This window comes from Heterocephalus glaber, unplaced genomic scaffold (assembly GCF_053883595.1).
Source record: "Heterocephalus glaber isolate CG9 unplaced genomic scaffold, H.glaber_assembly_v1.0 deba00001662, whole genome shotgun sequence".
In the NCBI taxonomy this organism is placed as follows: Eukaryota; Metazoa; Chordata; class Mammalia; order Rodentia; family Bathyergidae; genus Heterocephalus; species Heterocephalus glaber.
The window spans coordinates 1,304,753-1,316,765 of record NW_028258403.1 but is presented as its reverse complement, the minus strand read 5'-3'; the positions used below and the strand labels follow the sequence as shown (position 1 = coordinate 1,316,765).

Sequence of the window (12,013 nt, the reverse complement as noted above, 5' to 3'; positions counted from 1 at the left end):
TTTTATATTAAAAAACCCACACATTTTCTATTGTGGTACTGGTGATCATACTCAGGACCTTGGGCTTGCGAGGCAGGCAGCAGAACCACTAGAGGTAAATATCTGACCCCCCAACACATCTTCTTTTTCTTGTCTCCAGTTGATGGGCGATTGGGCTGTTTCCAAGTTTAGCTGTTAAAAACTGTGCCACTGTAAACAAGGGTGTGCATATATCACTGTGGTGTGATTCTTTTAATTCTTTTGTAAGGTACCCAGCAGGGGAATAGCAGGGTCAAATGGGGCCTCTCGTCCTAGTTCTTTGAGGTTTCCTCATATTGATCACCACAATGGTGCACAACTCTTCACACCCACCAAAAATGGAAAAAGGTTCCTTTCTTCCCACAGCCCCGCCAACATTTGTTGTTGGTTGATTTCTTGATAGCACCCATTCTTTCTGGAGTGAGATGGAATCTCAGTGTTGTTTTCATCTGCATCTCTCCAATGACCAGTGATGTTGAACATTTTTTCATATGTTTATTTGCTGCTTTTACTTCTTTGTCTAAGAAATGTCTGTTCATTTCAGATGCGCATTTTTTAATTGGGTCTTTAAATGTGGGAGGTCTGATTCTTTTTAAATTCTTTATAGATTCTAGATAGTAGTTCTTTGTCTGAGGAACAGCTAGTAAAACTTTTTCCCACATTGTAGGTTGTCTGTTAGCTCTGTTTTTTGTTTCTCTTGCAGTGCAGAAACTTTTTAATAAGATGGTATGTTGATTCTTTGTGCTAGTTCCTAAGCTACTGAGGGTTTGTTCATAAAGTCTTTTCCTATCCCAATGGCTTCAAGAGTTCTACCTAACTTATCTTCCAGCAAGTTTAGTGTTTCTGTTTTAATATTTAGATCTTTAATCTACCTCAATTTTAGTTTAGTACACAGTGAAAGATGTGGGTCTAGTTTTAATCTGTGCCAGGTTGAAATCCAGTTTTCCAGCATCATTTATTAAAGAGGCTATCTTTCTTCCACTGAGAGTGAGGATGGTTTGCTCCTTTGTCAAAGATGAGGTGGCTGAGTGTGTCTGGAGTTGTGTCTGCATCTTGTAATCTATTCCGTTGATCCTTGGGTCTGTTTCTTTGTCAGTACCATGCTATTTTTATCACAGCAGCTTTGTGGTATATTTTCATGTTGGGGATTGTGATACCCCCTGTCACATCTCTGCTGCCTGGAATTGCTTTTGCTATTCTAGGTCTCTTCTGGTTCTAAATGAATTTTTGGATTGTTTTCCCTAGTTCTGTGAAATACACTTTTGGGATTTCATTCGGGATTGCATTGAATGTCTATAACAGTTTTGGAAGTATGACCATTTTTACTATATTGGTTCTTCCTACCCAGGAGCAAGAGATGTCTTTCCATTTTCTAATATTCTCTTCAATCTCTTTTTTGTGAATGTTAGTTATAGTTTTCAAGGTAGAGGCCTTTTACTTCCTTTGTTATATTGATTCCTAGATATTTCATTTTTTGGATGCTATTGTGAATAGCATGTTGTGGAATTGTTTCCCCAATTTCTCTCTCAGTGAGTCTGTTATTTCTGTATAAGAAGGCTATTGTTTTTGGAGTGTTGACCTTGTATCCTGCTACTCTACTGAATCTGTCAATCAAATCTAGAACACTGTAAGCAGAGATTTTTGAGTCTTTTATAAAGAGTATCATGTCCTCACAAATAATAATGGTTTAACTTCTTCCTTTCCTATCTTTATTTCTTTTATTTATTTCTCTTGTCCAAATGCCATGGCTAATGTTTCCAAAACTATACTGAACAAGAGTTGTGATAGTGGACTTTCCTAATTTTAGCATGAAAGCTTTCAGTTTTTGACCATTTAGTATGTCATTCACTGTTGGTTTTTTATAGATAGCCTTTATCAGATTGAAATAAAGACCATCTATTCCAATTTTCTGTGCGGTTTTTATCATGAATGGGTGTTGGATTTTCTTGAATGCTTTTTCTGCATCTATTGAGATGATCATATGGTTTTTGTCCTTGGCTCTGTTAATATAGTGTATTACATTTATTGATTTATGTGTGTTAAAACATCCTTGGATCCCTGGGATGAATCTGATTTGGTCAGGGTATATGATCTTCTTGATAATCCTCTGTATTCTGTTTGCCAGTATCTTATTGATGATATTTGCATCTATTTTCCTTAGGGAGATTGATCTGTAGTTCTCTTGTTTGGTTGTGTCTTTGTCTGCTTTCAGAATCAAAGTATTGCTTGCTTCCAGGAATGAATTTGGGAGTATTACTCCCCTTTCAATTTCATTAAAGAGTTTGAGGAGTGGTGGAATCAGCTCTTCCCTACATTTCTTTCAGAATTCAGCAGTGAAGCCAGCAGGACCTGGGGTTTTCTTTGTTGGTTAATTTCTCACTCTGTTTTCAATTTCACTGATTGAAATTGAGGTGTTTATAATTTTTATATCTTCATTTAACTTTGTTAATTCATATGTATCTAGTAATCTGTCCATCTCTTCTGTGTTTTCCATTTTATTGGTGTATAGGTTCTTGAAGTAGGTATTGATGATCCTCTAGATTTCTGCTGGATCTGTTGTGATTTCAGCCTTTTCATCCCTAATTGCATGGACTTGGGCCTTTCCTTTCCCTTTTTTGATAAGGTTGACTGAGGGATTATCAATTTTTTTTATTTTTTTGAAGAACCAACTTTTTAATTCATTGATTTTTTTGTATCACTCTCTTAGTCTCCATTGTATTGATTTCTGCTCTGATCTTTATAATTTCCTCCCTTTTACAAGATTTGGTTTGTCTTGCTCTTCTTTTACTAGGAGCTTGAGGTTCAGCATTAGATTGTTTATTTGAGCTTGCTCTGTTTTCTTAGTATGGGCATTCACCGCTATGAATTTTTCTCATAGAACTGCTTTCATTGTGTCCCATAGGTTCCGGTATGTTGCATTTGCATTATCATTTAATTTTAGAAACTGATTTCTTCTTTAATTTCCTCTGTGACCCATTGGTTGTTTAGGAGAGTGTTATTGAATTTCCATGTGTTTGTGAAGTTCTTGTGGTTTCTTATGCTATTGATCTCCAGTTTTATTGCACTATGGTCTGATAACTATGGTCTTGCAATATGGTCTGATAACTTCAATTTCTTTGCATTTAATTAATTATGTTCTATGAGCTAGCATGTGGTCTATTTGGAGAATGAACCATGTGCAACTGAAAAGAATGTGTATTCTGATTTTGTGGGGTGGAATACTCTGTGGACATATATTAAGTCCATTGGCTCAAAAGTTTAGTTCAGTTCTAGTATTTCATTGTTGATTTTCTGTCTAGATGATCTATTTGTGAGAGTGGGGTATTGAGGTCCCCACTGCAATTGTATTAGTTCTTATTTGATTTTTCATGTTCACTAATATTTGTTTTATATAGTTTTGAGCACAAGTATTTGGTTCATATATATTTATGATTGTCATCTCTTCCTCTTGGATTGTTCCCTTTACAAGGATGTAGTGATTTTCTTTGTCTTCCTTAATTAGTTTTGATTTGAAATCTACCTTGCCTGCAAATAAAGTAGCTACCCCTGTTTTTTCTGGGTTTCTGTTGCATGGAGAATTGTTTTCCATACTTTTACTTTCCATCTGTGAATTTCTTTTTGAATTAAGTGTGTTTCTTGTATAAAGCATAGTGTTGGATTTTGCTTCTTAATCCATTCTGCCAATCTGTTTCTTTTGATTGGTGAGCTGACACCATTAACATTGATGGGTATAATTGATACATATTGACTTATCCTTGTCATGATATTTTCCTATTGTTGGCTCTTTTATTTTTCATGTTTCCCCCTTTTCCTTCAATTTCTTGCCTTGCCTGATGGCTTTGCCCTGTTGGGCCTCATGGAGTTGTGACCCTCATTGTCTTTTTCTAGGATATTGTTTAGAATTATTTGGAGTGCTCGTTTGGTATTCATGAAGTTTCTCAGGTGTTCTTTGTCATGGAAGCATCTACTTTCCCCATCAATTTTGAAAGATAGTTTTGCAGGATACATCAATCTAGATTGGAGGTTGTTTTCTTTTAGGGCTTGAAATACCTCACTCTAGTCTCTCCTTAACTTGAGCACTTGTGGTGAAAAGTCTACTGTGATTCTGATGGGCTTTTCTTTGTATGTGATTTGTTTCTTTTCTCTCACTGCTTGAAGTATTTTGGTTTTCTCTTGGGTTTCTGGGATCTTGACTATTATATTTCTAGGTGTAGATTTTTTTTTATTATGGCTAGTTGGAGTCCTATATGTCTCACTTATCTATATGTCAAATTCTTTTGCTCTGTTTGGAAAATTTTCTCTCATTACTTCTGAGTGCAGATTTTTTTTATGTCATTTGTACTTTCACTTGCTTTTTTGTGGACTCCTATCAGTCTTATGTTATTCTTCTTTGCATCATCTAGCAGCTGCTGAATTGATTTCTCATGGTCCCTTACTATTTTTAAGAAATCTCTCTTTTCATTGTCACTAACCAAAATTTTGTCTTCTATATCTGATATTCTGTCTTCACATCAGTTCATTCTGCTGTGAATACTTTCAGTGGAGTTTTTAATCTCCTGGATATCTGTTTGAATCTGTTTCAGGGTTTCCATTTCTTTCCTATACTGAGAATTCATGGTTTCCATCATGGTCCTGAGCTCATCTATTTTTATCTGTTTCTGTTCTAGAGTCTCTAATCACATCTTTTGTTCTGCTCCTCCGGGAAATTATTTCTGTTTTGAATTTTTCTAGAGACTCATTCATCTGTTTTGTTACTTCCTATCAGGGACGTGAATGAGTAAATATTAAAAAAAGAAAGAAAAATGAAAGCATCAATGAGCAAGGTTGCTGGTTATTTACCCCTTCCTCCTTTTCTACTGCTCACCCAGCTCCCAACTATAGTGGTTTAGGAGTGGCACTCATTGTAGTGACTTTCAGCTTCCCTGTTTACCAAGTACAAGATTGCATGGACTGGGAAATTTCAGTGGGAGGCGTTTACTCCATTCAGATTAGTTTGGCCCATCCCGGGGAGGGCTGATGGCAATCTCTCTCTTTTCTTCTATAGCCACTATACCTACTGTTATGCTGCTGCCACCATGTGGAGCTGATACTGTCCTTCAAGCCCTCTGTTCCGATAACCTGAATCTCCAGTTCTTTTGAAATATCTCTCTGGTATGTAACTTATATGCATTTCTTCCTTTATCCACCTCACTCAGTAGCTGTTATCCAGCTGTATCAATTCCAAGGTAGTGTGAAGCAGAAAATGCTGCCTGCTTCCAATCCACCATCTTGTCTCCTTCCTCTTTTAACTTTTATATTAGTTAAAAGTGATTTATACACCCACATTATAGTATTAAAGTGTTCTGAATTTAACTATATATTTATCATTGTGAACATTTGATTCTACTTCATTATTCTCCTTGATTAGACTTCTGGTCCTATGTACTAAACATAATATTTTCTTTGTGGCATAAATAGCACAGAATCCCAAAAAGAGATGGGAAGAAGTCTAAGAAAGGACATAAATAGAAAGAACCACTGTGGAGGTTTTACTTTATCCTTTGATTAATCATAGCATTTGTAATTTAGAAAATAATCTGCCATCATAATCTGCCATCTACATTACTCATGTGGAATCAGGTGAGAGACACACAATCTCCTTTTTGCAAATATTTTTTCTCTCTCTCTTTTTTTGGGGGGGTTTGGGGATCGAACTTGGGACCTTGCGCTTGCAAGGCAGGCACCAGAACAACTGAGCTAAATCCCCGGTCCCCTACAAATATTTTTTGATATTATATTAAGAGAATTTTTATGAGACTAACTTAATATAATTAATAAAATATCATGATTGTCTCATGGAATTATCTGTAAAATTGTGTCATAACTTGAGAGTGTATATTTCTTGTTGGAAGAGTTAACAGCCTTATAAATATCAAAAGTATGGATGTACATATTTGTATGTTTTTACTATAACAAGTATTATATATACTTTTTCATATTATATTTTTGTTAATTTTATTGGGATATAATATAATGAAAATTTCCCATTTGTCATCCTGTATCTCCAGAAATATTGGTCATCTTGACATTCTGCATGTCATGACCATATACATAAATATATCAATTATTATTGTACTTACTAATCAGAAAAAGGAAGCATTTTGGGTGCATTGGACATATCTGAACCAGATATTGGGTGATAAATTACCTTAATAACTTTTCTCAAGTTTTAATGGTTAGCATCCACTTGGGATCTGGAAAATGCACAAACTTGGACATTGAATAACCTTGTGACCTAAGCTACTTGTTATAGCCTGTGTATAATCTTACTCCTTGAACCTCAAAATTGAGGTGCAAAAACAATATTCTATTATTTAGTGGAATGGTATGAAAGAGATCAAGTTTAGCAGGTCCAGAGGATTTATTGTTTTAGTAGTTTATGGCTTTCTGGTTTTTACAACCATTTCTGTTGAATTATCCCTTGTCTTCAGGATATACCTATGGCTACATAGAGTATTCCATAATCCTAATTGAAATAGTAATTCAAAACTTGGACATGAATATACAGATTTTGTTTTGTAATAGAAAATTATAGTAGTAATTAGAAGCAACTAGAAGTGGAAGTCTACATCTTTACAGCACCAATTAGAAGTACCATGGTAAACTGTTAGTTACGGTTAGTATTGCAGTGATACCTTGGTTGTAGAACAACTCCAAGCTAGAACTTTCCACTACTGAAGTTTGAAAAAAAACTTGTGCAGTGTTTATAACTTTGTTCTATGGTTGAACCAAAAATCTGACTTGAGAAAACCTGAACAGGCTCATAGTGAGTTAAGCATCATGTCTTGCCATGAACACAAAGGGTTAATGCTTCAGTCTAAGCACTGCTCTCTCCTAAGCAACGTAGAGTGCTTTTCTTAGTGCATTGAAACATTTGTCATTGTGCATTTTTTGCACTTTATTTGCATGAAATATCGTAATAATGGCTCCAAAGAAAGTTAGTGACACCAGCAGTAAAGTTAAGAGGAAAACTGTAAGAACCATGATAAAGTTAAAAAAAGAAATCATTGTGAAATTTATTAAAGTCCTGGAAAAATGAAATTATAAGTGTAATTTTTTGGCCTCAGAACTAATTGTTTGGTTTTACATTATTTCTAATGGGAAAAATATGTTCAGTTCTTGAACTTTTTGATGTTCAAACATGAATTTGGAACTAATTGAGTTTGACAAAAACTCTATAGGTGTATCGAAGGGGAGTGATGCAGATAAAATTTCTCACTGGAAAGAAATGCAAATAGTCATTTCATTGTTCCCTCTGTTTGACCAGAAGCAAATTCACCAATTACCGCTAATGGTGTTTTTAGATGATCTGGTTTAGAATGAATAGAATTGGAAGTTTGGTGACAAAGAAGCCTGGGGATGATATACTGTTCAAAATGAAGATAGATTGTGAAATATAGGTGTGCCACTTGAATACTTTCCAGTGGGCATTCACTGCAGAGTAAGCTTTAACAATCAGGTAGACAAATGACAAGTTGTGTGTGTGGTAGTCTCCAGTCCCAGCCATTCAATACTTGCTCAATGAATTCTATACAAAATGACTAAAGTCAGATGTCAGATATTGCTAAACAACATGGAATTTCTCCCAAAGCATGATATAGTTATTAAAACTGATAAAACTCTTTAATTCTCAGCCACTAATTTGGCTCAGTATACTGTGGATCTGTCAGCTACCTAGTAGCAGGTTGATTATAATGGACCCCTCTATCATGGAAGAATTAAAATTCTATCTCAGTGGAGTGAACACGTGTTCTTGATGTAATTTTTTTCCTTATCATAAGATATCAGGTTGCATTACTCTATATGGATTTAAGCAATGCATTATTCACCTTTATGATATTTTGTACAAAATTACTTTGACTCAGGGAATTTATTTTATAGCACAGCAAGTGAAGCAGAAGGCTCATAACCATGTAATTCACCAATCTGAACAGATACATGACGACTCACAAATGGCAGATGTAAGACAATTATTAGATTGAATATTCCTTTATGTCTTTCATAAGAGACAATATCTTTCTTCCTAATTTTAGGGATAAAAATGTGAAAGTGAGAGTAGCTTCCACTCACAAAATTTTTGCTTTCCATTTCTACACGTTTGAGTTCTGCTGATGTGAAAATCTTAATGCTTCCATGAGAATAGAAAACATTTTCATTAAATTGGAAATAAAGACTGGCTATTGGACAGCTGAGTTTTTTCTAGTGTGGAAATATGTATAGTGTGGAAATATGTATAGTGTGCATATCTACAAGTCTTCAAGATTAGTGACTGTTAAGATGATTGTATTAAAAATCAGTGAGATTAAGGAGAATCAATCATCCTGATTAATTAGTAAATACTATTTGTATAGCACAGCAGAAAATGACAAAATGCTTCAGTTTAGACCATGTACTATTTGGATATTCTCTGGACAAGTAGTTCACCAGCAATATAAAATGTGTTTATTATTCTTAGGTCTTCATTTCTGCATATTAAGGAAATTCATGGAAAGTACTAAATACTTATTATCTTCTAAAGGTATCTAGAGATATAAAGATGCTCAGCACACTGACGAGAACAAAATTGTTTTAAATGCACAGAGACTACAAGTAATTGGGTGAATTGGTGTAGGACAAAGAAGACTTGAGTTTACAAGACAATAATTTTGAGCAGTTTTTGCTACTCATTTAATGCTACCTGTGTGCTGGTTTGTGTTTAAGTTTACAATTCAGACTGCATGATCAGAATTGTTCACAATTTAGAGTGCATGTTCAAAGAAGAATGTGAATTATGACATTTCCAATAGTTTTTATTCTGTGGCAATAATAGGGATATTCTGGTATTATATTCTGGGCACGAGTTGACTTTCTTTGTAAAAAAGTAATTGTTTTATGGCACTGTGCTGTGTCATTTAACAAATGAATATTCTAGGAATCAAATTTTTTCTAGAACCCGCCATATTTTTCTTTTTATTTATTTTTTTATTGCATGTTTGAGGTATAAAATGATACATTCCTCATGAGGAATTGGTACGTGTACATAATACAACCTAACTACCTTCTTTAAAAATCCCCTTTCCTTTCTTTCCCACCCCCTCTATCCTTCTCTTGACCTCCTTCTCTTTTTTTACATGTTTGCAATACATTATGTTTACATTATTTTTGAGTTCTTTAATTGAATAAATATAAGCCTGTGTTAACTTAAACAAATTTAATATATATCTCTAAGTCTTCTTTTGTTATTTACAATTTGGAATAATAATTAAGGCAATAATACATGTAACATGGTGAGCTATAGTAAGCAGTCAAGAATGATACATTATTTTTATTCCATAATTTTGTTGTAATTTGTTTCCATATTAAGAGAAATAAACACTCCAAATATCCCTTTTTGTTTTAGGACATTTACAGTTCTTACAGTTGGATTTCAAACTATTTAACGTGTTATCCAGGGGGATGAATAATTATATTTTTGATATTTTTAAAGAATATTTCTAAGTTTCAAAAAACATATTTGGATATTCCTTCACAAACAAATGTAACAAGGATTTGAATAGAACAGTTTGCCTGCATTGATTTTTAAAATACATTTGTGAGATGTCCTTTTTCTTTTTTTGGTACAGTGTGAGATGCCTTTTTATGACATTATTGACTGTATTAAGTACCGCAATTCTAGAATTAACCAGCTAATCCATGGTCCCTGCCTTCAGGGACATTATATTTTGGAACTTTACACAAATAGTAAATAATAATTTAAAATGAAATATTAATCCTTGATACTGGCATGTCTAAAAACAATAACATTAGTTTTAGATATTTTATATTATTATTTTGAGTTCATGAAACCCAACACAAAGTCCATGGTCATTCCTTATGTAATTTGTTACATTTATTTCATCCTTCCTTCATTTTTTTCTCTGTTTTTTTTTTTTTCTGTCAGTTTCACAGAAAGGTCAAAGCAAAAATAATGAAGATGCTTTTTGAAATAAGTAAGTTAAAGGCTTGAACAGATGTCAAGGTAAAGAATAAAATGTTTGTAAATGGAGTTAACACAATATCAAGAAAAGTACAATAAAATGTTAACACTCACGACCAATGTAGGAGTTTGTTGAACAAATTTAAGTTCTTCCTTAAATGATTCAAGACATAGAAAGACTGGTTGGTTAATTTTTCCATGAGAAAGCGTCATTCTTGTTTGGATTTTAGGAAAATATTTACAATGCTCTTCTCTTTGATTAGTAAATGTTAAATTTTCAGAATTATATTAAATCTATACCTGTATAGGGGAGAATGGAATGGTAGATACAATAGTAATATGGTAATATGTAAATAGTACATAAAAATTAAATTCCCTGAATTTGTACATATTTTATAAGGTCAGTGTATTATCAGTTTGAGGTACCTAGAATTATGTTTCTGGGCATTAAGTATTTCCCTGGAAGCCTGTGTAAATGTTCAGTCTTTTCATAGCATTTTTCATCTCTTTATTTCTCAGTGTATAAATAGCTGGATTTAGAAGAGGAGTAAAAACAGAATAAAACACAGCCAGAAATTTGTCCACCCAGGTGATATTTAGTGGGCACACATAGATGAAGATGCAGGGTACAAAGAAAATCACCACCACTATGATATGGGCAGTGCAGGTGGACAGGGCTTTGGAAGCACTAGTTTTAGAGCTTTGGCAGACAGTGAGAAGAATATATGTGTAAGATATCAGCAACAGAACAAAGCAGGTTACACCCACAAACCCACAGTCGACATTCATTAAAATGTCCAAATTATAGGATTCCATGCAGACCAGCTTGATTACCAGTGGTATATCACAGAAGAAGCTGTCTATTTCCCTGGGGCCACAGAAAGGCAGCTTCACAATCACAACCAAGTGACTCAAGGCATGCATAAGGCCAATGTTCCAGGAAGTCAACACCAGCCCAGTGCACCTTTGCCAGTTCATGATGGTGGAGTAGTGCAGTGGTTTGCAGATGGCCACATAGCGGTCATAGGCCATTACCACCAGGAGAACCATCTCACTCGCTGCTATGAAATGGGCGAAGAAGATCTGACACATGCAACCTCTGAAGGAAATGGTCTTGTTCTCCCTGAGAAAGTCTGTGATCATCTTAGGAGTTGTCACTGAGGAAAGCCACATGTCAACAAATGACAGATTGGCCAAAAAAAAGTACATGGGGAAATGCAGATGGGCGTCAGCAACAATTAAAATCATGATGACAATATTTCCAGATACAATAATCGTGTAAAGCATCAAAAATATCAGGAACAGTAAGACCTGAGTATTCCATGAATTGCAAAGTCCCAGAAGTACAAATTCTGAGACTACAGACTGATTTCCTCCATTCATTTTATTTAGTGCATCCAGAAATAACCTAGAAAGGTTAAATTATCAAAACAAGGTTAAATTATCAATTAGTGGGAAGAAAAAGGGGAATTAACTTTAGAATTATATGTTCACATTGAAATTTAATATCTAAAGCTGGTTGTGGTGGCTCACACCTGTAATCTCAGCACTTGGAAGGCTGAGGCAGGAGGATCCCTGTGAGTTCAAGGCCAGACTGGGTACATAGTGAGTTCAAACCCATCCTAAACTGCATATTGAGACCCTGTCTCAAAAAAAGAAATTTAATATCAATATCTGAAACTACAAAGTATAAATCCAAAGAGAAATGTTAGTCAAATATAAATGGCATTATTGCTCAAAGAGAATCTTAACTAAAATGAACTTTCCAGGAAGAGAGCACTAGAAGAGGTTACTATGCAAATGATTCATTAGGAAAGTAGATGCTCAAGAAGAGTATGGCAGAATTGCAATATTAAAGTCTAAAAAATTATTATGGTTCTACCTGGAAACCAGCTTATGTCCAGTAGTCCAGTAGAAAAATCTGAGTGTGGGTCCAACAATAAGTATACTAAAGAACAAAGAAGTCATGGATTTAGGAAGATTGATACTGCAATTTAAGAC

The 12,013-nt window shown here is 34.5% G+C and overlaps 1 protein-coding gene across 1 annotated transcript; it reads right to left on the bottom strand.

Moving 5' to 3' along the window:
• Positions 1–10,459: 10,459 nt before the first annotated feature.
• Positions 10,460–11,398, bottom strand: LOC101712238 (olfactory receptor 4K14-like). Its single transcript, XM_013065678.2, has one exon. The coding sequence runs from the start codon at positions 11,393–11,395 to the stop codon at positions 10,460–10,462; it is 936 nt and encodes a 311-aa protein (XP_012921132.1). The 5' UTR covers positions 11,396–11,398.
• Positions 11,399–12,013: the final 615 nt, after the last annotated feature.